The sequence below is a fragment of the Dipteris shenzhenensis genome, chromosome 16, assembly GCF_047967505.1.
Source record: "Dipteris shenzhenensis isolate YYH24624 ecotype China chromosome 16, Dip_SZ_1.0, whole genome shotgun sequence".
In the NCBI taxonomy this organism is placed as follows: domain Eukaryota; kingdom Viridiplantae; phylum Streptophyta; class Polypodiopsida; order Gleicheniales; family Dipteridaceae; genus Dipteris; species Dipteris shenzhenensis.
Window position 1 is genome coordinate 37,586,741 of NC_141611.1, and position 27,853 is coordinate 37,614,593.

Consider the following 27,853-nt stretch of genomic DNA (forward strand, 5'->3'; position numbering starts at 1 on the left):
CTTTCGCCTTCATTGGGGGTTGTAGGGTTTAGGAGGAGTTTAAGGGTTAGAAGGAGGTTCCAGGGTCAGAAGGAGGTTCCAGGGTTCAAAAGGAGGTTCCAGGGTTCAGAAGGAGGTTCTAGGTTTTAGAAAGAGTTCCAGGGTTTAGAAGGAGGTTCCAGGGTTTAGAAGGAGTACAAGGTTAGAAGGAGGATCCAAGGTTCAGAAGGAGGTTCCAGGGTTTAGAAGGAGGTTCCAGGGTTTAGAAGGAGGTTCCAAGGTCAGGGTAGAGTACATGGTGGAGAACTCGTCTCCCTCGTAGATCATGGAGTTTTAAGGGTGGAGGAACAAAGGGTTTAGGGAGAGCATAGGAGTGGGAGAGGAAGAAGGTTTAAGAGCATGGGGGAAAGAAGAGAGAGGAGGGAGGAGGAGGAGGGAGGAGGAGGAGAGAGGAGGAGGAGGAGGAGAGAGGAAGAGGAGGAGGAGGGAGGAGGGAGGAGGAGGAGGGAGGAGGAGGAGGAGGAGGGAGGAGGAGGAGGGAGGAGGATGTTGAGAGTCTATGCCAACACCACAAAAGTAAATCATGAAGCCTAATCACCTATAGTCACTCATTACCATGCACTCTAGTAGTCTACTGAGCATGCAATCCAAGTGACTGGTGATTTACTACACTCGTAGTAATCATGCATGCAAGCCCAGTGGTGGTAACTGGAAGGTGAGTAATTGCAGGCCAATGCGGTGGCTAGTAATTAACTACTAGCCCAATGGAATCTTAGCCGCCACTATAGACATGGTTGGTAATCTTAGATGCCACCACCTCTAATCACTCATTACCATGCAAGGTAATACTGTCCCCTTGAATTAATCGAAATTTGGGCCAACCACCACGGTGACTCTCACCTTGACAGTGTAGTTGGGCTACAAACTTAAACCTCTGCTATTCCATTCCCTTAAATGTTTTATCTTCTATCCCTCTCGACCATTTCTTGTTTCATCTTCTATCCCTCTCGACCATTTCTATCTCCCTTACACTCTTCTTGCAACTTCTATCCCCTCTCGTAATGAACCTTGCACAGTCTAGGAGTTCCTCACACAATCTTTCCTCCCCCTCTACAGCACAGTGCGAGAGCGTCTCCTCCCTTGATCATTTCTCATGATATGAGAGGAATTGTGAAGTTTTAGCAGGTTCAAGCAGTAGTAGAGCAATTGAAAGGATGTGATGTATCTTTCTCAAGGCCAAGCTCCAAGGATGTGATAACTAACCTGAAGAATTGCATGGATGGCAAATCCCAATTATCATCTCAGCCCACTGGAGTTGCAATGCACCTTATGGCATCTACCCTCAAAGGGATTTTTTTGAGCAATACGATAAGAAGATGTCTCAGAAGGTGACTTTTCTACAAGACAAATCCACCAATGTAGCAAAGGCAACACAACTTGAGAAAATTTTCAGGGATGGTATAGAAGCCACAAGTGAGGGCCTTGTAGGCACAAGAGCAAGCTGAGGCTAATGCAAAAATGGTCGACATGGAAAGACATAGAAGAGAAGAAGCAGAGAAGTACATCAAGGAGCTCTGAGATAGGCTTGAAGAAGTGAGAAGTGATGGGCACATCATAGACAAGGAGCTAGCAATGATGCGAAAGGAGCTTGAATACCAGAGGGTCAAAAAGGAGGGTCTTTACAAATGGCTTTGCAATATGCAGAATGCATTGAACATTGAAAAAGACCAGATGATGGAGGAGCTGAAAAGGGAGAATGCAAAAACCAAAAAGGTGATGCAAGAACTGTGAGAGAGCTTCAAGGCCTGGAAGGATGGGGCAGAGGGCAACTGGGGTGGAGAAGACAATGAGGTAGCTCTCCAGGCAAAGAAGGATGCAGAGAGCAGCCACAGTGGAGTAAGTTGCAGCAACCATAGTGAGGGTTGTTCTTTCAAAACATTATTGGAAGTTCAAAGAGTATGCTACAAGACCCTGCAACAAGATTACGATAGGGTTGTTCACGATCTTGCCGCGGCTTTCAACTGTTTTGAAAAGAAATCCGTTGTCCTAAGAGATTTCCAAACTAGAGTGGAAATCTTGGAAACGGCCCATGTTGATGTTTCTGAGCAATTTAAGCAACTTCAACAGATGCTGAGGGATTCAAATGGAGCCATTGCACAATGTGAGAAAAGAGTGGAGGAGATGAAGGAGAACATCTGTAGCCTTAGGATGAGGGAGGAAGGAATCAAGAAGCAACTTCATCATGTACAAAGCAAGACTATGGTATTGACGGCCACAATACTGCTGCACCAACAATCTAGGCATTGAGGATTCGCCCACCAGCCTTCACTGAAGGCAAGCTAGATGGTACGAACTACACTCTGTGGAAGTTTAAAATTATTACTATTCTGGATTCATATAAGCTTCTGGAGACATTACTGGGGACCCAGAACCACAAGGAACCCCCAACCCAGCAAATCCAGGGAGTACGATACCTCCTAATGCTGACCTTCTACGAGCTTGGAAATGCAAGAACGTAGATGCTCTATGTGCCCTGGTTACAAGTACTAATGATAGTGTTTTGACCTTAATTCAGCATAAATCTAAGGCAACTATGGCATGGAACATATTGAAGAGTTAGTATGAGACACGGAATCAGACAAGGATCTAGAGCCTGGAGAATCAGCTCGCAACTAACAAGTTTAATGAAGGAGAGACAGCGGAGGCATTCATAACCCGAATCAAAAATCTGCGTGACTAAATGGCTGGTGCTGGGATACAAAAGACTAGCGAAGAGCTAGCTCGGCGGTGTCTCCGAATATGTCCACCAAGCTTTGATGGACTGGTAACAGTGCTTAACACTCAGGTGAGAGCCCACCAACCATTGTCATTTGAGGAGTTCTATGCTTTACTTATGGAGGAGGAATTGAGGCTTAAAGCTCGAGATGGAGGCAGCAATGGGGATGCTGCATTCTTTGCCACTGCGAAAGGCAAAGGTGGTTCCTCCATCAAAGGTGAGTCCTCTACTAGTGGTCAACTTGATAGCTGAAATCCTCTTTGGGATTGAAATCAGTGTCTAGGTACATTTTGTATCAGTCTGATGCAATTCCTCGCTTGCAAGAAACATATTTCCATGTTCATTTGCAAAATGATTGTGACTAAAATGTCCACCACGATGATTTCCTCTTCCTCGGGAATTCCCTTGCTGGATTGACCGCCTTGGTTGTACTACTTTTTGCGGCAATCTCTTTCATAGTGTCCAAACTTGTGATAGTAGTTGCACTGAATGTTTGACACATTGGTGGATGCATTCCCTCGTCCTTGGAATCTTCCTCGATTGGAATGATTTTCTCTTTGCTGATTCTGATGTTGCTAAGGATGATGCTGATGCTGATTCTGACTTTGATTTTGTGGATGATGACCACTTTTTTGGTATGATCTACCTCTGTTTTTGCCTTTGCTTCTGTCTGAAGCTCTGAATGCCTAATCATTAGAATGACCTTTATGTGCTTAAATGGCCTGAGTCCTGAGTTCTTCACTAAGTAGGACTGACTGAAGTTCTTCCAGTGTTGGAATTTGCCGTTGGTGGATGGCAATACTCTGGACTAGATTCTCGTATCCCTCTCTTAGTCCATTCAGAATGACATGAACCATTTCTGCAGGATTCATAGTCTCTCCTACTACTGCAAGTTGATTCTTGTAGTCTTTTATGCGGAGTACATAAGCATGACTGGTTTCACTGCTATTGTGAAAACTTTGGTTGATCTGGTTTCTCAAGGTGAGAATCCTGGATGTGTTCTTGGACTCGTAGAAAGCTGCGAACATATCCCATGCTTCTTTTGATGTCTTGACTATTGAGCTGTCCTAGCATGACATCTTACACATTCTTCTTGATCAGGTGATAGGCATACTTGTCTTTCTTATCCCATTCTGCTTGAGCTCGAGCAATGGTAGGATCTGCTACTGGTGCAGAAACTGTTTGTGTAGATGTAGATCTCGATGTAGATTTTGTTGCTGGTGCTATGATAGCAGATGGAGTAGAGCTACTGGTAGCTGGATCGGCCAATGGTCTAGGTGTAGACCCATCAACATACTCCCATTTGTCCTAAAGTACAAGAATGCTCTCCATTCGGTATTTCCATGTACCGTAATTGGAGTTGTCTAACTTAGCAGATGCCTCCAGATTGAGGTTGCTAGTCAACATGGTGCAAGAAATGTACTCAAAATGTGCCGTGAAAATCTCTGTATGAATCAACTGCAAATACACTGAATATGCCAAGTGAAATCTTTGTACCGTTGGTGAAGATAGAACTGCAGTATATAAAATATGATATGTATTACAAGGCTTGTGGCAATGATGCGGGGAATAGCCAAGAGGCTTTACAAGGCTGAAATGATGTGCATGATGCCGTGAGATAGCCGAATAGGCTTTACAATGGTGGCATATGTGTGTGAAATCAAGTGCTATCTACCCACTGAATCAATCTGCAATGCCTCTGAACTCTGAAGTTTGCTCATTGAACTGATGAACGTAAGGTTTCAGGTAATGTAATGATGTGAAACCGGATGTGAGCGTAGGGACGGTACTAGTCGAGAATTTTGGGCATGGCTTAGATTAGCAACTTGGGGAAATTCAAAGCGTCCCCTCTATGGCAATCTAGTCTACTCTGATCTAGATCTAAACCAACCATCGATCGATGAAAGAACAGCAAATAATTCCTTTTCTTTTGTTCTTTTCAAGTGTTGGGTCAGATGCATCGATGTAGAGGCAAATGTGCGTGAAGGAAGTGGTTTTGTCGGTGAGGCTCAAATGTGAGTGTAACTTGCACCGAAATATGTATGTGATGTGACGAGCACATAGAGCACAAAAAAATGAGCGACTTTCCTTTTTGGAGCGCCCTCAAATTCTTCCTGGATCAAGAGATATGACTTGATCTAGGTGGAGGGGCAAAAGGAGTGCAAATGGTGCTCAATGATGATGTGTCACTGTGAGTCACATGCAGTGATGATGTGGCACTGTGCCTAGCAAGAGGTGTGCCAGTGAATCCCTGTGCTGAGGTGGTAGCTGTGTGCACATGCAGTGTGTGCACAGTGTGCTTAACAAGGGACTGTGCCTGCAGAGGTCAATGCTGAGGTGGCACTGCTGAGGTGGCAGTGGTGATGTGGTAGTGATGACATGGCTTGATGATGTGGCCTGATGACATGGCCTAGATGATGTGGTAGATGATGTGGTAGTCATGATGATGTGGCAGTCGGTGATGACATGTTAGTCGGTGATGATGTGTCTGTCAGTGATGATGTCTCTATGCTGATGTGGCACGTTGATGTGGTAGATAAGGTTTGCCACATGGTTGGTCCTTGACCAAGCCCTGGTGTGGTGACCCTGAGGATAAGACCTTGCCATGTGTCGCTACGTGGTTAGTCAGATGATGTGGCAAGTGGATAAGTGCCATGTGTCATGAGGTGAGCCACCGGAATCAAAAAAAGATTCATCGAAATCTACGGATACTTCGAAATCTTGATGATTTCGTCGAAGATGCCGATGCTGTCGCGGAGGGCTATACATCGTCTGAGTCTCTAAGAATTCCGTCGTCGAACTTTTGAAGCTCAAGTCATGTGGATGGATATGGAAAGGCATCCACGTGTTGCGCTGCAAGCTACCAGAATCTCTTGAATATTGCTACTGGAATCTGCAACACTGCCTCTAGATGGATGAAAATGCGAGTCTGCTCGTAAAGGGTCGCTCGTAGCCCATTGTTGATGCAGAGGCTGCAGAGGTGCTTGAGTCACCCATGAGGAAGCTGGAGGAGCCATTGGTCGGTGCTTGTGAAGGAGAAGCCTGTGAAGCAGTTGTCACTGAGAAGGTTAGCCGTCGAAGCCTTAGCTGCATTGGTGGACTGTGCTAGGCTGGAGGCTTTTTGGGGAGCTATGATGGCGGCTAGACCGCTGAAGCAAGAGATGGACGGAGCCATCGGTGGGTTCCATTGGCCTTCGATGGAGCCATCGGTGGGTTGTAGTAGTTGATAGAGCCTTGTCGCTACCAGCTCATTGGTGCAGAGTTGATGCAGAGTCGGAGTTTGTTGCAGGAGCCGTGGTTGCCATTATAGGGGCTCGTTGCCGACTGTGTATAGGACCTTGGAGGTGGCTTACAGGTGCTATCGGCCGTGAGGATTAGGTATTTGTGCATGCAAGGTAGCTGCATCGTATCATATTCACAAGCCTGCTGGCGAATCGTTGCTACATGGCTTTGGAGATGCAGCTATGGAGCAGCACACAAAGGCTCATAGAGCTAGAGCATCGTTTGATGCGGCTGGAGCCGAACTGGTCACTGAAGCTATCGTTGGAGCAGTAGAGGTACTTGTTGAGCCGACGTGCACTACCTTGCTGGACGTTGCTGAGCCGAGTTGCTGCTCGTTTGGAGATGATATTTATAGTCCTTGACGTTCTTGTTCGGGAGGGCATTGATGGAGGAGCTGTGCTCAACCGTTTGTGCGGTTATGTGTGCTGGAGTGTCTGATAATTAAAGAGGCTGTGGTCATAGGTGAGAGCAGTTGAAGGAGCCGCCTATGGAGAGGCGGCCGTGATGGTCGTTGGAGACTTTTCGTGGAGCACTTTGTTGAAGCTAGGAGTGCTTCTAACCATTGAAGAAGCTGGAGTGCTGGAGAGTAGGCCGTTCGAGAAGCTAGGAAGGCCGTTAGGCTTAGAGGCTCCTGTGTCGGCTTACATGTGTGCCTCGCTTGGAGTGGCTTTGGCAATATCTGCATGTGGAGGGGCTCAATGAAGGAGGAAGCCTCACCTGTAGCTCATCCACTCCCTCCTTTCCCATCAGACGTCGTGGCTGGCAGCTTCTTCAGAAATCAGTGCCCTTAAGTGTGGATCAATGTATATTACTCCTCCGTGGCAACGAGATTCTTGCCAAAGTTGCCTGCCATCAGTGAAACCAGCTTCCACCGGTGTTGAAGCTGGCCTTGCTATAGATCTACTTCTCTATAGATTCAAGTTGCGCAACTGCCTTGGTTTTTGCTGTGAGCCACGTTCGCAGGGCTTTCGCTTAGCCATGGCGACTAGAGCCTTGAGCTCTGGAGATGGAAGCTATTGTTGCTGTTGTACTTGCATGTAGTGCCATAAAAGAAGTCGATGCTCTGGATAGACCTTTGGCGTAGAAGGGTATGTTGGAGCCTTTGAACTCTCTCCCTCTCACTCTCGGAATGCAATAGATCCAAAGTCTCTCTCTCTCAGGAGAAGGAAGGAGGATTAATGGAAATCTCTCTCACAGAACTAGTTCTCTCACAATCTCAATGCTCACTCTTTCTCAAAAACACTCAAGAGAAGGAATTAAAATCTCTGAAGAATGAATGGAATTCCCTTAAGGAATGACGAAAATTTTCTCTCAAATGGACGGATGAAGATCTCTCACCGGAAGTGGACTCTCACGGAGAACACTCAAGAGAATTCTCAATCTCACAATCTCTCTCACACTCTCAAGAAGGATGGCGCCTCAGTGGAAGGCAGAACCAGGCTCTGATACCATGACAAAATATGAAGAGGGGAGAGGGGAAGAGTGGAGATGAGGAGAGAGGGCACAGCTAGAGAGCACACCACAAATGACTAACTGTACACTAGATTTAGTTGAAAAAAATAGAATATATACAAACCCTTTTAGGGTTAGGGTTAGGGGATCTAACCCTTTCCTTTATAGCACTCCATAAGGTTAGTGCTATGCACATATGATCACGTGATGGTGCTATGCACACATGATCACATGATGTTGAGCGTGAACTCTCAACAGTATGTGGCTTATGTGAGATGATTAACTAAATTATTTTCATGCAGGGAGATGGAATTGTTCCAAGAATTTTGAGAGCACATGCATTGCATAGTCATCCTCACGAATCAGTGTTGACCCAAAAATATCAAAACACTCTAAGGGAAGATGGAGAGCTGGAAGAGCAACATAATAGAAGTAGTGAACAGGAAGATGCCTTGAATGAGGATGAAATAATACAGGACATGGTAAGGACTTAATTTGAAGCTCCTTCACCCCAAAATGAAAGAGATGAAGATAATGAAGTGAATAGGGAGGATAACATGAGTCTTGAAGAGGAGAGCTTGGGACATGAAGCAAGCACCATGTTGGATGAAGGGGCAAGCCATTCTAGTCTTACTTCCATTTTTCTAATCGTGAATTTACAAGCAACTTATGGATGGTCAGACACTAGCATTACGTCCCTCCTTCAGTAAGAGTTTTGATGTAGTCTAAACTATAGTTTCATGCATGTACTTCCAAATTGTTGCTTCAAATTCATTGAATGGGTCGATGTCCTAGGTTACTCCAAACACTACTTCCAAAAGGAAATACAATTTTGAACTCAAGATAGGATCCAAAGAAGATGATGGCATCATTAGGAAAGGATTACAAGTCAATTCATGCATATCCCAATGATTGCATCCTTTACAAAGGAACATACAAGCACTCTATGAGGTCTCCACAATGTGGTGAATCTCAATACCAACAAGATATACAAGGAGACAAGATTCCAGGATAGGTACTGTGACACATGCTGATCCTAACACACATTACACACTTGTTTCATTATGGATCATTAGCTAAACTTATGGATTGGCATTCTCACAACCACTAGATAAATGGAATATTGAGGATCCCTATGATGGAAAGGCTTAGAGACATGTTGAGAAGAGGTGTCCAAAGTTTGGGCTTGAGCCTCATCATTTGTATCTTGGGATGGCTATAAACGATGTTGATCCCTTTGGACATCAGTTCACATCGTGGCCAATAGTAGTAGTCACAATATACAATATTCCTCCTTGATGACGACAAAGAAGGGGCATTTGAGGTTGGCACTCATTGTGTTGGGAAAGTTGCAAATACACCAATCTGAAAGGTGTTGGGCACTTAGAACAGCACACAAGGTTGCAATTGGATTAACACCTTTCAGATTGGTGTATGGCACTCATTGTGTATGGATGTGTATCTAGTCCCTTTGGTGGATGAGTTGCAAATTTTATGGAATGGCATGCAAGTTTATGACATTTCAAAGCCTTTGGGTCAACGTCATTTTTGAGTGAAATGCATTCTAATGTAGACCATGCATGATTATCCTGGGTTGCATGATTTCTCAGGTACCAAATTTTTATTCCTCTCAATTCTCTTTTGCCTATTAAAATTCAAGATGTAACTTCTGTCAATGCTCTTTGCCTTGGTGGTCTTTCACTTCTACAAGATAAAACTTGCGTCCTTGCATTTTAATAGGTCTCCAAGTGTTGAGATACTTTGCATGTCCAAATTGTGGAGACAACTTGTGTGGTTGGCACTCAAAAGATCTAAACAAGGTGGTATATGAGAAGCATAGGTGGTTTCTTCCTACGGACCATCCATATCATGTGGATCCATGTTTTGGGGGCCCATAATTAGCTCCACAAGCATGAGGTTTGAAGATTGGGAGCGGCTTTGGCATGATCTAGAAGTCCAAACACCTCCATCTGGCATGCAACAACTCTCCATATTTTATACTCTTCCTTACTAGAGACAACACAAAGTCACATATCTATTGAACCCAATGTATATATTCAAAAATGTGTCTAAAAGTTTGTGGAAACATATGATTCGGGATAGAGACACCCTCTAGCTTGAAAGTGATGAGAACTAAAAGAGCCTTTTGGCTAAGAGAAAACCATGCTAGTGTTGGGATATCTCAAGGTGTATGCCTCAGGCACACCTTATGTTTCTATGTGTGAGTGCTAGAGGCACAGTTAGGTGCCCACAAGCACAGTTAGGTGGTGGAGAGCCACATAGGATGATTGAGAGAATCTAGGAGCAGATTGAGGAGATGATTGTGGAGCTTTGAGGTCATCAGTGATGTCAGTGAGCATGTATGAGGTGCCTACTTAAGGACCTCACTCTTCTTCATTCTACAACCAAGTAATGCAAGTATTCTGAGTTTGTGTCCACTCTTTCCTTTCCTTTCAGTTTCCCCAACATGGTATCAGAGCCATTTGATCCTCCTTGAGCCCATTTCTGCCACATCATCATCTTCTTCCTCTTCTTCTTCTTCACCATCTCTCCCTCTTCTTCCCAAAATTTGCTTGAGCCTGTTCTCCTCCGGTTCTCACCCATTTCCCACGCCCTTCTAGCTGAAGATCCATCTTGTTGGGGCGAATTTCTGGCTGCAAGGAATTGATGTATTTCCACCTCTGTTATTCGCCATTGTACGATTTTTGTCGATTTTTCTTGTTGCGTTTTCTCTGCACCTGCTCCTTCTTTCTCTAATTCCTTTTAGGGAAAGCTTCTCCATACCTTGGGCTACCTTGTGCTAAAATCTGAGCAGCAAAATGGCTGCATATTCAAGCTGAAAACAGAGAAAAACGAGTCGACTTTGTTGAAGGAAGAGAAGGCGACCTGACGCGTTTTTTCACCTCTTCTTCCCAGAGGATCTACTGTGGTATACCAGCTTTCTTTTGTCTCAGAAATCCCCCTTTCTCTTGCTTTGAAGAGTGAGCTATAAGCCCTCCAAGTTCAGCTCTCTAGTCTTGACAGTTTTGACAAGCTTTTGAAAATGATGCTACATAAAATGCTACTCTAGCATTTCTGGTCTTTTGAAGTTTTCAATAACTTCAGTACAAGTGTTGCTTCAGTTTTGTTTTGACTTGCTAGACCTAGTTTTGATTGGAAAGTATTCATTTTAGCCACTTCTATGAAGCATGAAAGAAGAAGCATCATTGTTTGAAATTTGGTCACAAGACTTTGCTACATTAAATGCTTATATTTTGAAGCATTTCAGTTGTTATTCTAAGCCCTGTAAGAGAGAAGACACTACCCAATACCTGGGTTAGAGCCTCTCATGGCTTGCTTATGCAAAATATGTGAAAAGCCAAAACATAAAGCAATGTCTTGTTATGCTACAAAGGATGAAAATGCCAACTTGACTTCCTTGTTGAAGATTGCCAAGACAATGGTTGCCAAAAAGGAAGCAACTACAGAGATCTACCCTCTCATGGCACTTTTATTTGACTCCAAGTACAAGAAAAAGATGAAGGTCAGATACCTAAGATATGCTTCTCTACACAACTATGGAGACGACAAGATAATTGTTCTCTTGAAGGATATGATTTTCAGATCCACTTGTTCTATCATAGTACCATCTTATAAGGCATTAGACACTGCCCATGTGGTAAGACCTTGCCTTGACATGGATATTTGGCCTCCACAAGATGAGGCATCCCATGAAGATTATGCACTTTAAATCATCTCTATGTATGCTCTAAGATCTCTCTTTTTTATGTCAAGGTACTCAGCCTGGATAGTCCTCCAAAATGAATGAAAATAAACTATTGTGTTTTGTGTGTTTTGTAAACACCTCTGGTCACCTTATGATGTAGGCCATGTGTATGTTTTGTTCCATGGTACCTCCTGCAGACATTGTGTGCATGTACATGCAGGGGAGATAACCATTGGAAGGTCTTTTTGTATCCCTTTTGTTTACCTTACACCCATGGGAACCCTTGCTAGCATGAGAACCTAGCCATAGATTTATCCTTGACCACCATGAGATGGCATGAGAAACTATGAGACTAGATGTATCCTTGACATAGCCTGAGGCATTCCCTTGAGGGGGGGTTTGTTGGGATATCTCAAGGTGTATGCCTCAGGCACACCTTATGTTTCTATGTGTGAGTGCTAGAGGCACAGTTAGGTGCCCACAAGCACAGTTAGGTGGTGGAGAGCCACATAGGATGATTGAGAGAATCTAGGAGCAAATTGAGGAGATGATTGTGGAGCTCTGAGGTCATCAGTGATGTCAGTGAGCATGTATGAGGTGCCTACTTAAGGACCTCACTCTTCTTCATTCTACAACCAAGTAATGCAAGTATTCTGAGTTTGTGTCCACTCTTTCCTTTCCTTTCAGTTTCCCCAATAGCTAGCAAGATGACTTTACCAAAGGTTGGGTTTTGACAAAAGCATAGGAGACCTGGGTGACTTATCGTGGGTGTGAAAACCCCAATTGGGTACATGCATAACTTTAAGAGTGCCTTCACTTCCTCCCAAAAACTAAGTGGTCTAAAGTCACATGATTGGCACAAAATGATCTAGGTAACATTGCTTCCTATTTAGTTCGATCCATTTTTGACCTCTTGTTTGAATTTGACTAACATAGCATTGTTTTTATAGTATGTACTTCCAATTGCTTTGTGGGAATGTAGTACTAAAGATGCATTAGAGGCCATGAACAAGCTCAGTGTATTTGTAAGGAAAGTTAGAGGCTATACAAATGCATGCCTAATTTTGGTGCTCATTGCAAGCAAGTTCCATTACTTACCAACACGTAAATGCAAGTGGATATCATCAAAAGAGATGAAGAAATCATAATGAGACTTCTTGCAGTTGAAGCCATATGTTTGATTGAAAAGGAATTTCCAACCACTAACATGGACATCCAACTTGCATTTTCTCGTGTGCTTGGCAAATGAATTGGCATATGTAGTCACTTTGCATAGCACGGATGTTTTTCTTGGAATGGTTTATGAAGGTGTTGAAAGGGTATGTAAGATAAAAAGCTAGATGAGAGGGAAGCATTGGCTGGTCAAGAGTCAATGTTTTACATTATGGAATTTCTTTATACAATCCATGCTAGTCATTCCTCAAATTTGGGATGATAGCAATGACCCACGTGTTGTAGGAGAGATTGGACATGGGAAGGGAAAGCAGAAGAAAATGAGTATTGCCTTGCAATAAAAAGTGAACACCTTTTGCCTTTACAATTGTGGAGGAATGAAGAATTGTCTCAAACAATATGAAGATGAATGAGCTAAAAGAGAGCAGGATAGAAAAGCTTGGAAAAAGGCCAATAGAGGTAAGAAGTATCCTTGAGAGATATCAAACATGCCAGCTAAATGCACCATTGATTGGTTGGAAGACGCTCTTGAAGCTGCTAGTCGAAGAGGGGAGATTGTGGCAAACACGGAGGAGGAATTTGCACGAGGTTGTGATTTAAAGGTATGTAATCATGTTGCTTTTATTTACATTCAGAAGATGACTTGCTAGATGTGCAGCATTGTTTCAAGTAGATGCTATTCTCGAAAAGTGTGTAGATGTCTTTGGCTATTTGATGGCAAGAAGACCACCACCTAAACTAGACCAGAGGATGCAAGAAAATTAATTCTAAAAGCTACTACCTACCAATCAATTGTAGGCCAACTATACAAGATAGGAAGAGATCAAATTCTAAGAAGATGTGTTGTGCCACATGAGATCATATCAATCATCAAATAATTCCATGAAGGCATAGTAGAGGACACTTTGCCAATGAAGAAACAACAAATCATCATGGTTAGTTATGGATGACCAACACTTTGTGCAAATGCCTACTTTTATGTAAAAAGATATGATGTATGCCAAAGAAAAATTAAACCTCAACACAAGGATTTCAACTTCTTGACTACAATTTTCACACAAAGACCATTTGAAAAGTGGGGGATTTATTTTGTGAGACCCACACATCTAGCTACAAAGGGAACACAGGTAAGCTACTTCATTGTGGCCACATGGATTGCTTTACCAAGTGGGCTCAAGTGAATTACTAAGAAAATTAGATGCCAGAAGCATAGCAAAGTTTTTATCAAGAATGTGATTACAAGATATGGATGTCCCATAGAAATTATGGTGCATATAGGCCCACGTTTCATCAATGAGGTAAACAAAGAACTTCTAAGTGGCTTTATGGCTATCCATAGAAGAAGCCCAGCATACTATCCCTAAGGTAATGGACAACACAGTCCATGTTGACTTATGACATGTTCACCATGACATGTTCAGCATGCAGCCATAAACACAGTTTTCCACGCAGTCATCTTTCGATTGACCAGCAGTCTTTGATCCAGGTGGACTTTACTTTTTGCATATTTCCTTCCTCTTCCTTTGGCCTATCTTCTCGGTTTTATTCCCAAAGGCAAAGGATGACCCACAACTTAAGAGGGGGAAATGCACATTATGTATAGGATGGTAATTTGTACTCATTGTACATGCTTCCGCTACGTATAATTGCACTCACATATGCACATACTACTCTGTTTTATGATTGTAAGTTATATGCTTCCGCTACATAGTCGATGTGCTCACATATGCACATACTACTCTGATTTCCTTTTAGTTTTCTTTTCCAGTTTTGGATGCTATCATATGCACCAAATGAAACACAAAAAGGTCTTGTACATGTACCCTCTACCCACCCAGTGCAATTTAAGAGGGGATGTTGAGGATGGTGTAAATTGCACCTACATAGGGCATAGGGGCAAACCCTAACCCTAACACTAAGGGGTTCACATGTATATCTTCATGTTCATGTTCAATACAACTTAGTGTACAAGTAGCTATATTGTGTGCATTCCTCTGTCTCTACCTCTCTCAATTCCACTATCAGGCTAGACCCTATAGAAGATCTGACTGTTACACCTGCTAGATTACACCTACTAGATTATTACACTTGCTAGAAGGGCTATACCCTATTGAAGATCTAATTGTTACACCCCCTATAGTGCAAGTGGATTTTCAACTTTGAAGGGAGACTATCTACTCCATGGAATCCTTTATGGACCCCAAGGCAACAAGTCATAACCTGATCTCACAAGAGGTCTGCAAGCAACTCTTATCGCTTGAGGTAACCCTTGAACCCCCACACCTACTATTGGTCAAAGCACATCAACCATAGGATATGTGGAAGTTCCAATTTCAATAAATAACCATAGTGTGGTTGTGTAGTCTCTATGATGACTCACGTGTCATGGGGATCTTGAAGGAATGTCGATGGAGCCTCCACTCCAAGATACTCCTTGTGAGAGCAATGCAAGGCACGAGCCATCCGCATGTGTCACTTAAGTGGCTCCCGGATTGTTGCGGTGTGTTTCCATGAGAGAAAGAAGGAAGGGGGAGTAGAGAGAAGAGAGGAGAGAAGGGAGGGGGAAGGAGAAGGGAAGAGGAGAGTGAAGGGGGATGGCTCGCGGGCGAGGCTGGGGAAATCTTCGAGGCGGAGGGTGAGAATATACACCTTGTTGAGGGTAAGCATCTAAGAGAGGACCATACATTTGAGGTGGAGGTGGTGGATACATCCCTGATGAGGGGTGGGGGTATGCCCCTAAGTTAGACCCCCCAGGTTGTTGTTGCAGGAATTGAGGGGGTTGCGGAGGGACAATCATTTTCTTTGAAGCGGGGTCAGACTGAACTTTATCAAACTTTTGAGCAATCTCATGTGCTAGCACCATAGTTTTTGGATTCTCCCATTTAAGCTTGAGGCGGAATTCATCACTTGCTTCTGCTACAAGGTAGCCCAGCACATGTTGAGTCATTCCAGCCCAAATCTGGCATTGTCCTCCTATGTGGCAATTGAACGATGGTCCAGGAGCACGGCCGCTTGATCCACATATCTACATGCCGTCTCACCTTCTGACTACTTCAAGTTTGCCACCTGTAGGTACACATTCTCCGGCTCCTCTTCTTTGCCGAAATAGTCAATCATCGCTGCTGTCAACGTTGGCCAGCTTTGGTGAACGTCTTCGGCCTGCTTCTCATACCACACTTGAGCCAAACCCTCTAGAAATATGGGAAGAACCAATAGCCATTTGTCTTTAGTAAGAAAGTTGAGAGAAACACAACGGCGCTTGAAGGCCACAAGATACTCATTTTGGATTTTCTTCCACTCATCCACAAAACACAAGAATGTCACCCATGCTTGGAAGATGGAAAAGAGAGTGGCAAGAGGAGGCTTATCTATGGACAAACAATAGAAAGAGGAAGCTTGAACTAAAAGTCGGGTGAAGATACATCCACAAAGCACACATAGGCAGGGTAGGGTGTGACTGGTGTATTGTGAAATACTACACGGGAAGAATCTTTAGCATAGAATAGCACATAGACAATCTTAAAAGGACCAACCCTCATGATATCACATCCATCTTTACAAGCGAGGGTTAGAGACGTGGCGCTGCATGAGGTTGTTCATCAAGGCAAACAAGAATGCCATGACAAATGTCAATAGTTGGAGAGCTTGCACATCACCTTCAACTTCTTCTAGTTCTTATAGTCACCATGCTATTTCTTCAAGGGGTGTGCATTCTGGCATCCTTCTTTTGAGCAATGTCCTTAAACGCGTCGAGAAGTGACATAAATATCCACCCTCCTCGTGTGGCATGCGTCCATGAAGTGGACTTGGAGAAGTTTTGAATCGGCGATCTAGTAGGAGATGTGAATAGAGCACATGAAATGAAGTACTTTTACTTTTTACAGCAAGAGTAAACTCCCCACGGTTAGAGAGTTATAGTTCCCAAGATTTCAATATATAAACAAAAATCATTACATTTTCATCACTTCCAACTTGTTGGCCCAATGATAAGTCTCCCTTTTGTGAAGGGGGAGGTCTTGGGTTCAAATCCTACTCTTTAATAAAAAGAGAGGAGAGGAGAGGAGAAGGAGAAGAGAAACAGAAGAAGAACAAGAAGGACAGAAGAGAGAGGGGGGCGCGGGATCTGCTGTTATAATTTTGCAGAAACTCAAAAAAACTATCCGTGACCAGAAGACGTAGCAGCCCAAAAAACTGTTGCGCGGGTGAACACAGTAGATGCGAGAACTATCCGTGACCAGAAGATGCAGGAGCCCAGAAAACTATCACGTGGGTGAACACAGTAGACGCGCGAATCGAATGCACGCGCAGGAACTCTGGAGGAGCACAGATGATACAGTTCTGCATATGCGACCGGTACGAGCAGAAGATTCGTCGACTAGAATCACGTAGGAACCATGAGCAGAAAGCGGGCAGACTGAAAGTGCAGAAGCAGGGAGGTTTTGCAGCCATAGAGATAGGGAGGCACACAGTTTAGAGGTGCAAAAGAAGAGAACTGTGCACGGAAGAGGTCGCAGTGCTGCACCCAGTCGTAGGAATAACAGATTTCATACCACTAGCCGTGGAGATTTCGATCCCAGTAGCCACACCATTTCTATTAGCGAAAAAAGAAATCAGGACTAGAGGCTAGAGGCTAAGCATGGCGACGCTCGAGGGCCATAGAGGAAAAGCGAAACGTTATCATGGGAGGGGAAAAGGAATTAGAAGGGGAGGGAATGAAGAGGGAGACTATGTCACAAGGGGAAAGGGAGAGGGGGAAGGGAAGCATGTAAGTGATAGGAGGAGGAATGTAAAGATGGAGACATCAAGGGAAGAGGACCATACTTTATTTGAAAGAAAGGATGAGAGGGAAATATCAAAGTACTAGCTAGGTGGCTTTACAAGAATGAGCGTATCTCGTCAAGGAGTAGCCCCCTTCTTTTATAGCCAAAAGAGGGGGTCTCTCCCAATTAATGCATCCTCCCACATGCATGGTGTGTGTGGAAAAGTCTCCCATGTGGGCTAGGCAGTTATGCACTCTCAATTGTGTGCGACAACCCTTTGCCTCAATTTTCCACATAAATCAAGCCCCATATCTCAAGTCTATGATACTCCCTTGGTCTCTTCCCAATTTTATAATATGTTCAAACCTCTAGGAGGACAAGTGGAGGGTTGGAACAAGGAATCTTGCCACCTCATCCTACTTTCCCCATTATTTAACTTGCTCTTTTGGACCTTCTATACCTCCCCCACATGGGCCTATCCTATATGGAGGGAATAACCCAATATAATATCCATCTCCACCTATTTTATATTACTTCTCCCATGGACTTTGAGCCATATCTCACTAAATGCAGCCTAGGTGGAGGGGTGGCACATGGAGGAGCCATGCCACCTTACATTTTATAATATTACTACCATGGATTATGTACAACACACCTTATGGGTCCTCTTACGTGAAAGGGTGGCACATGGTCATGCCGTGCCACCTCAACCCTGGGCCCTATGCACACCATATTTTATTATACTATTGCCACACATACAAACACACACACATATTAATGCCTTTTTCCTTAGACAATTTTATACATAACAGTACTTGTGGCCATTCAAAGAAGGAATAAGAAAAAGGAAAAGAAATAGAAAAATCTAAGGGGTAAGTTATTAGGAATAAGGTATTAGCACGGATTGATGTAAGATACTAGTGGTGTTAGTGTTAGCAGAGTAAGTAGAGTGCATTATCATGCTCCTCTTAAGTCCCATGTTTTATTTGAGTGGGACTTCCAATGGATTCTCATCAAACTATGTCTTTGACATGCCATGTTTGAACGTCCGAAGTTGTGCATGACATTTTGTCTTGCTTCTCTGCAATGAAGTTCCTTTAACATCCATTTTATAGAGTATATTTCATTGAGGACTTTTCTTGGAAGTATTTGATCCCAATAAGGTTGTGGCACCATTTGGAGATTTATTTGTCTGAGTCATCAAATCAAGAGGAGTCTGATAATGCACCATACAAACCCCTAAAATGAGGACTATGGCTGAAGTGGTTTATAGAAGGGGGATTTTAGGAAAGGGTTATGAGCTACAACTAAAAGAAAAGAAAAATAAAGAAAAGAGGATGAGTAGAAGTTAGATAGTTAATGGTGATGTTAGTAAAGGAATGTGAAAAAAGCTTTGAGGGTCACAAGAAACTCATCCAAACCCATATTGGTGTAATCACCTTCGGCCTGGAGTTGAATGCATCCTCGAGAGCTGCTTGTGGAGAACCACTTGTCGTTCCATGTGTGAACTCAAATTCAAGACCCTGATGACTTAGGCCTAAGTCCGTGCCATGTTCTATTTTGGCCTCTACTGATGGGACTTATTGTTGATGCTGATTGGTGTATTGACTTTCCATAGTGTTTGTAGCTTATCTTCCCGATCAAGGAGCCCTTAGGCTGATGTACTTGTGATTTGCTGAGTGTGCCATGTTGAGAACCTGAAGACCACCTATTTTCACCTAGACCTAGCACTTGACCCCGAGTTCCTATTCACCTAGATGGCCTTAGTACCAAGTGAGTGCAGTGACATATTGACCAATTGGGACCCATACCTAACAAGAACATCATTTTGCAGACCACCAGAGGAATATGAATTGTATAGCTATTCCATGTAAGTCTGATAATCACTTCAAAGGAGAGTCACTAAGACATCATTGGAGATCTTTGTTGGTGAGCACTGTTGGCAGCAACATTGCTTGATGTTCATTGAGATCCTTGATTGCAGCAGTAGATTCTTATGGAGCTACTCCATTTTTAGGAGCAGGTTCTTGTAGATCTACTGTTGGTATGTTTCTTATTGGTGGTGTTGCATCATTGAGCATTGCGATCTCCCACATGTACCACTTCTATGATACTCGTTGTAATAAAGTGATATATGTTCTATGTATCAAATGTGAGTAGGATTGCAATGTCTCAAAGATCTTTGCTTTTGTTGAGCCCAAGTTTCAGCTGAGAAATTTGTTTGAACTCGTTGTTCACATTGGAAGGTTCTTGTGGGACTTCCATTGTGATGGGCATCCTTGTGTGGCTGATTCTTGCATAGCTACCCTGATGGTAGATGCCAAATTTCTCAGTAAGGAAGGTTCTTGTGTGGCTCCCAACATGGATTCAATTGGTAGGTTCTTGTGTTACTGTCTCTTTTTTCAAGACAGGTTCTTATGTTACTTCTAGTTGCCTTGAAGACGATGCAATAGATTAACATGCCTTTTGATAGACTTGCAGTCAAGCAAGTTCTTGTGTTACTGTCTCCCTTTTTGAGACAGTTCTTGTGTAACTACTCAAGAGGAGGTAGATGAACTCCCTTGCATGTGATCCTCTTACATTGGTGCTTTCTCCTTATCCTTGCAAGCAGGTTCTTGCTGTTTGTGGCATCTTTGCAGAGTAGGTTCCTGTGTGACTACTACTGGTGCATCGACACTCATTGATGCTTTTGTATTGATAGATTTGGGGCTCCTCTCCTGTGATGGTGTTGGTGTAATTTAGGGTTAGGGCAAGCATGGATGGACTGTTGATTACTCTAGCAAGGCTTGGGTACCCATATATAAGAGTTGCCAAGGTAATATCCTTGGGCCTCAACTAGTCTTGTGGGAAACCATTGGTAGTGTACCGTCCTTGTTGGATGGCATCTTCTTCTTCTTTGATGTTGAGATTTGTTGTTTACATGAGGGAGTGGTTGGCAATGGTGAGGCTTGATGTTTAGAGGAGGGGGTGGCTTCATCTGTTGACGTCTCATTCTCAAAGTATCCTTGAGCCCTCAATAGATCCTTTCGAACCCATATTTGCTTGGCTGCCTTTTTTCTGCAGCTTCTTCCTTGGTGGCATCCTTGTCGAGGTGGGGAGGTGGAAGTAGTTGTAGATGTTGATCCTTGGCTAGCAATTGGTGCATCTTGATGGGATGATTCATCACCAAATAACCCTTTGTGTCTTGGATCCAGCTTTTACCAAGAATGGCAACTTTCGTTAAGGTACCTACAATAGCTACAAAAAACTTTCAAGGCACGATGTAATTGTCCAAGGAAACATTCAACATTAAAGAACCAATAACCTTAATAGAGGTAACCTCTATAGACTTAATTTCAAAATCACATACTTGAAGGCATTCCTGGCAGAGATGCTTTAATGTCTCCCATACAAGAGATGAGGTTTTTGCTTACTCGCCAACCTACCATGGATTGTATTCGGCATGTTGCACCTACTAATGTTACCTCTACCCAAAGTTGAGATGGAGTCATATCTATCTCGTTAGGATCAAGGGCATTGTCAATTCCTAATTTGATTTGACTAGGTAGTAAGCCATGCCTCTATCAGCTAATTTAACTATCAAGGAAGTATTCTCTCGGTTGGGACTTCCCCACTTTTCCCAACATTGTTTCGTGATGATGCTAACACTTACTCATCCGTCTAATATTGTCATAAATTTTTTATCATGGAAGGAAATGGGAGGGAGATGGGTAACACTGCATTTGTGTCATCGCTCTCAAAGTATTGGCCCAGTTTGTTAACTGGCACCCTTGGAAGGTCTTGAGCTTGATTGGGAGATTCAACATTCTTAGGATTAGTGGATTGGGGTGTCACTATTTTCCCATTCATCCAATCCAAGAGGTCTCTCCATAGAGTAGGATTACCCCATAATACTGTCACAATGAACACTTATTTCATTAATTTTGGACTCATATGTCTACTTTTGAGGATTCACAACATTTTAAAAATGTATACATAAGAGACCTGTAAGACTCTTTTTACTTTCAATGCAGAAAACTATAACACTCTTGAATATTCAAGAAATTAAAAGGTTTATATACACATGAGACATGATGGAAGCCTCTTTTGTACTCTAAAAAATAGCAATAGCTATGCTTGCAATTTTACATTATCATGTCATAAGTTTTACAACAAATATTGCTCTGAATGAGTCTTTGTACAAAGGATCTCCTGTGGCCTTTTCAATAATTTAATTTTTCCTTTACAATGAGTTTAGTACAAATGGGCAATCCAAACATTTGCTTGTTTGAATGTCCTTTTCTATCATGATCACAGAAATGAGCGATCCAAACATTTGCTTGTTCAGAATGTCCTTTCTGTCGTCACTTGTCGCTTGGGTGCCATCTTCATTCACTCTCATCTGACAACCACCACCACCTTCACTCTTTCTCGATATTTGAATGGTGTTTTGGGCCTTCCTATGTTTCCATGAATGTTAAATTTAACTCCATACTTTGCTTTATTAGCCAAATTCCAATATGTGCCATGTGATAATCCTGTAATAATGCGATATGCATTATTGCATATACTTTTTCCATTTATAAGAGGCCTTATTTGATGTCCTGAACTTCGCCTTCTCTTATCATTTACAAGAAAGCAAGACAATCTCGTGAGTAGGTATTCATTTCTTCTGCTTCCTTTCCTTTGCCAGACATGTTCTCTACAACCCTTGATGTCATGTAAGTTAATGGATCGCATACATGTATGCTTACAGCATGTAGGTGGCATTGCTTTTGGCATAACATCTTCATTCATTACTCTTATTCTCTTTGGTTGCTTTTCTGGATCTGCCTGCACTCGTTGTCTTTTCATGCATTTGTATGTCCGTTTTGGGACCTTCTGTACATTCTTATTTGGATTTGTGTAGTTCTCCTTGTAAGATTTATTTGTCACGTTGTTTTCATGAGATGTTGCATCCTTGATCTTATCACTCTGACAGTCAAATACTGAATATTCCTTTGTTGATGTCATCCTTGCTTTTGATACATTCGTCAAACCATTTGTAACATTTACAAGTTCACAATCAAAGTCAAACACCGAATAGTCCTTTGTTGATCTCATCCCTACTTTTGATACAATCGTAGAACCACTTGTCACAATGGCATTAGAGTGTCCCGAATGATCTTCAAACTCATCTATTCCTGAGAGAACATCACTCATTGATGCACCTTCTATGGATTTCATAACTCCATAGTCAGTGGTGATAGAGTGTCCAGAATGATCTTCAAACTCATCTATTCCTGAGAGAACATCGCTCATTGATGCACTTTCTATGGATTTCATAACTCCATAGTCTTGAAACTCCTCTACTCCAGTATTGTACCACACAGTCACTTCCTAGTGATGATTTTGCATCAACAGGCAATAGGCATGAATCTGCAACTCCCAAAATCTCTGCACACAGGCATACGATGCAATTTCTACGGCACCTTTCCACCGACTAGCCGCACAGTGGTCGCACAGCAAAAAACAGGGCCTTTTTCTGAGTGCCTGTGCGAAGAACTTCCGCCTTCAAAACGGGCCCCGAAACGGCCTCAAATCAGAAAAATACTGTGCTCTCGCCACATCGCGAAGGGCGTCTCAATCTGAAAGAGTGCACTCCTGCACTTCTGGCTGTGCTACCTGCAGAGATTTGCTCCCAAATTCGAAATAGGAAAGCAACACTTGTCCTCTTACCAGGACACCACGAACTTGGCTTGCTTTCTTGAGCTCCTTACCACGAACAAGGCTCTGATACCATGTGAAGATTGTGGGAGAGAAGGAAGGAGTCTCACTTGAGGCTTTCTCACATGCACAATGGGGGAATACACACGAAGGTGGAGGCTGAAAACAGTTTTCCTCTTCTTAGTTGTGTAAGCCAAAAGAACTCAAGTACAAAGAAATAGAAGAACCCTATATGTGGGTCTCAAACCAAACTCAACTAACTAAGGTGGCATACTAACTGAGCCACAAACTATAGTAGATAAGGATAGCTGTCATCCAGCTATTATTCATGGGCGGTGTACCAACCGCATCTCCAGCTAACAAGTCGGTGACATAAATGCACAACAGTCACCCTGGCAGCGAGTGGAGCTCGATATCTCAACAGTCCTTAAGCTGAAGGGAATTGATGAATTCCAAAAGACAAGGGGTTTTGTGAGAGGTCTCAAAGACACTTATAAGGTTGAGGTGAAAAGAAATTCTCCTAAAACCTTCGAGGAAGCCATTAAGTATGCCCAAATATATGATGATACGACAGGGAAATTTAGAGTTGGAACTTCATAGCAAACACGTTTTGTTCCAAAGTTCAATAAATTTCCCAATTTGAGAAGGAAGGGGCACTTTAAGAAGGAGGTTCCTCAGGCACCACCTAAGAAACCTCAAGCACAAAATTATCCTCTCTTGAAGAAAGAGGATTATAAAAGAGCCAGGCAAGAAAATCTTTGCTTCAAATGTTTGGGCAAAGACCACGCTACTTGGAACTGCCCTAAAAATAAATAGCGGGAGCTAAAACCCCATATAGAACTCCACAAAAACAAGTGCATGTGGTGCAAGTATTGCCGTATAATGGTACTAAAAAGTACACTGAGGCAATGTGGCAGCCCACCTTTGGTCCTCATGATTTAATGAGGATGCATGGAAAAATTAAGGGGCAAAGAGTAAGAGTGATGGTCGATGATATAGCAACACATAATTTCTTGAACTACTCGTTAGTTAAGAAATTAAAATTGCCTAAGAGTCCCAGTGCCCATAAATATGTGGTCTCTTTGGCAAAGGGCAGTGATAAAAAAGTTTGGGACACCATGATATATGGTGTAGATGTGGATATTCAAGGCTATCAGGACACCTTGGATTTCCAAATCATGCATCTCGACTGAATAGATGTAGTGCTTGGTTGAGAATGGTTGTATAGTCTTGGGCATAGCTTACAGAGGAGTTATCTTAATAACTCCATTATGTTTGAAAAAGAGGGTAGAGTCTTCCAGATTCAAGGAGAACATGATGTGCCTAACTCTCCTCTTATTTGTTCAATGGAATTGGAATGACTACTACACCAAGAAGAATGCGAGGTATATCTTTGTGAACTTACTTTTATTGGTGATTTATTGTCTTCTGCATCGGAAAGAAGTAATGTTGTTTTTGATAATGTTAAAAAGTATAAATTTTCTTTCAATGATTTAATGTTTGAATTTAAAGATGTCTGATTTAATGTTTGAATTTAAAGATGTTTGATTTACTTGATGGTTTACCTTCTGAGAGAGAAGTAGATCATGAAATAGATTTAATTCCTGGATCTACCCCTGTTTGTAAACCCCCATATAGGCTTAGTCAAACACGAGAACATGAGGTCGAAAGATTTTATGCATAGATTACCGAGCACTAAATAAAATCACCATAAAAAATAAGTGTCCTATGCCTCGCATTGATGAGCTCTTTGATCAATTGCAAGGGGCAAAATATTTTACTAAAATTGATTTAAGATCAAGATATCATCAAGTACGAATTAGGGAAGATGATGTCCCTAAGACATCATTTCATACTAGGTATGGGCATTATCAATTTAAAGTAATGCCATTTGGATTAACAAATGCTCCAGCAACTTTCATAACACTTATGAACAGTGTCTTAAGGCCATGTCTAGGAAAATTTGTTGTAGTATTTTTAGATGATATCCTTATTTATAGTAAAACCAGGAAAAAGCATTTGGAACATTTGCGAAAAGTGTTATAGTTGCTTAGAGATAATTCACTCTTTGATAAAGAATCCAAATGTGAATTCTTTGCAAAAGAAGTGAAATACTTGGGACACAAAATATCCCAAGAAGGGGTTCGTATGGACCTTGACAAAGTAAGGGCCATATTAGAATGGCCACATCCTACAAATCTAGAAGAATTACAGATATTCTTAGGTTTGTCAGGATCCTGTTGGAGATTCATCTAGGATTACACTAGGATTGCTATTCCGATGATGGACCAGCTTAAGGGGAAGGGAAGCACCTTCATATGGGATGAACCTCAAAATAGAAGTTTTGAAAAATTAAAGGTAGCTATAGCGGCAACTCCTGTCTTAAAGATCCCAATGAACCATTCGTGGTTGAGATAGATGCCAGTGATTTTGCTGTTGGGGTGGTATTTATACAAAAATTTTGACCAATGGCTTTTGAAAGCAAAAAGTTAGATTGTGCCCAACAGAATTACTCGGCATATGAGAAGGAACTATATGCTATAGTCTATGCTTTAAAAAAGTCGAGGCACTATTTATATGGTGCAAAATTTGAGATCATCTTTGATCAGGAGAGCATTAAGTGGATTTATAATCAACCAGATCTTAAAGGTAGAAAAGCTAGATGGGCTAAGTTAATGCAAGAGTTTGATATACAATTGACATATAGGAAAGGGAAGTTCAATGTGGTAGTAGACTCTCTTACCCGAATGCCAATTGTTAATGAATTGAGTTCTACTCAATTTTAGAATGATTTCCTAAAGTCCTTAAAGGGGAAATGTGAGTTTGATCCTCACTTCTCTGAAATATAGAAAGCAATAAAATAAGGGATCCAACTAATCGAGAGGCTTTCACTGAGGAGTCGCATGGAAATGGTGACACACCACAGGTTGGTGATAAAGGACTCAAGTGGAAAAAATATACTATTGAAGATGGCTACCTGCTCTAAAAGGGTAGAGTATGTAACCCAGATGATAATGACATTGGGCACCGAATCCTTTTTGAATGTCATGATAGTCTCAATGCTAGACACTTGGGAATTCAGAAGACATATGTGCTTTTGAAAAGACAATTCTTTTGGCCTTGAATAGGTAAGGATGTCCAAGGTTATGTATTGAAGTGCCAAAGATGCCAAGTCAATAAGGCTGAATGCCTTAAGGTAGGACGTCTCCTACACCCATTGGAGATTCCATCTAGCAAATGGGAAAGAATCTCCATGGATTTCATAGTAGGATTACCTAGGACACAGAGGGGGGGCACAACTCTGTGTGGGTAATTGTGGATCGGTTGACCAAGTTGGCTCATTTTATTCCTATCGATGAAGATGTTAAAACTCCAGAATTAGCCAAGCTATTTGTGGAGCATATCTATAGACTATATGGGCTACCAGTCGGTATTATTAGCAACCAGGATAGAAAATTTAACAGCCATTTTTGGAGGGCTATGTTTAAGAGGTTGGAAACTTCATTGAATATGAGCAACACGGATCATCCACAAAGTGATGGTCAAACTGAAAGGGTCAATCAGATCATTGAGGATATGCTTCGAGCATATGTAAGTAAATGGCAAACTAAATGAGAACAATATCTACCCATATTAGAATTTGCATATAACAGTGCCAAACATTCAGCTATAGGTTTTAGTCCATTCATGATGATGTATGGATTTCAACCAAGAGCCCCAATGACAGTGGGACTCAAAAAAGAGAAGGTTCAAGCAGCCAAAGAATTTCTTGAAGATATGAATCAACTGCTTAAGTTAGCTAAAGATAGCATAAGAAGAGCTCAAGATAGGGCACGAAGTTATGCAAACCCCCACCATAGAAAGTTGGAGTTTGAAGTAAATGAGAAAGTATACCTTAAGGTACCTGAATCTTCAGAATCTCTAAAGATAGGTAAATGACCAAACTTATCTCCTAGGTATTTTGGACCATCCACAATACTTAAGAGGATTGGAGAAGTTGCTTACAAATTAGCCTTACCTGAGGGATGTAGAGTACATCCAGTTTTTCATGTTAATAGGCTAAAAAGAAAATTAGGAGATGATGATAATCTCATTGGAAATGAAGTCCTAGTTGAACTCATTGAACCCGCATCTTTACCACATGAACCAGAAAGAATTGTAGATAACAAGAAAAAAGAACGTGACATACTATATGGCAAGAATGTCTAATTAAGTGGAAAGATAGATCTGAAGAGAGTTCAACATGGGAAAGGGTAACCAATCTCTAGAGGAGGTTTCCCAATTTCGTTTTCGAGGCCGTAAACCATTCTTAAGGGGAAGGGAATGTTACGTCAACCATAATACCGAGATTGTCTCGTGTGGATATAGTGAAGCAAGAAACCAAAGGGCTTGACAGTGCAACGGTGGACACACGAATTAATGCCTAGGCAAAGTAGGCCTAGCATAATAGAAGGATGCTAAGAGGGGTCAAAAGAGTAAGGTCCTTGAAAGGACACTTGGCATAAAAGGGGTCCACATGGCATGCATTGGGTTCAGGGGAGACTCTAGAGAGAGGCTCCACAATAGGAAGGAAGGAGAAGGAACTGAGTAGGGAATTCACAGATGCAGGAAAGAGGAGCACTCAACAAATCACAGTTGAGAGGAATGAGTAGAAAGCCCTCTTATTCAGGATTTGTATCAACCATCATCACCTCCATGGCCATGATCATCATTCATACACTCCATATTAGTAAATGTACTATACATCACTTTAAAACGTGGCATAATAGGTATGACGTGCCACCACCTATTATTATCCACCATTGGTTGATAGACAACCTAATTCAAACACAAATACAAACATGTTATTTTCCTTGCATTGAAGGTATCAAATATTAAAAAGTGAGTATTTTTATATATGTGTACATTACCTATTCAGATTGTTGCAGTGGTCCTAGTGTGTCCTTCTTGCTTTGCCAAAACTTTGTGGAGTCAATAGTTACAAAGCCACTTCCATGGCATTTGATTGTTGCATTAGGGCCTCTTTCCACCACGTCCTTA

At 42.2% G+C, this 27,853-nt stretch overlaps 1 protein-coding gene across 1 annotated transcript in view; it reads left to right on the plus strand.

Annotated features, from left to right (window-relative positions):
- The first annotated feature begins 5,750 nt into the window (after window positions 1-5,750).
- LOC147892915 (uncharacterized) overlaps window positions 5,751-27,853 on the plus strand; it is an 84,250-nt gene continuing 62,147 nt past the window's right edge. Inside the window, exons 1-4 of the mRNA XM_087386819.1 lie at window positions 5,751-5,822; window positions 6,151-6,312; window positions 6,500-6,709; window positions 7,792-7,971. Of these exons, the coding sequence (XP_087242945.1) occupies window positions 5,751-5,822; window positions 6,151-6,312; window positions 6,500-6,709; window positions 7,792-7,971 (624 nt within the window). The remainder of the gene's footprint in view (window positions 5,823-6,150; window positions 6,313-6,499; window positions 6,710-7,791; window positions 7,972-27,853) is intronic.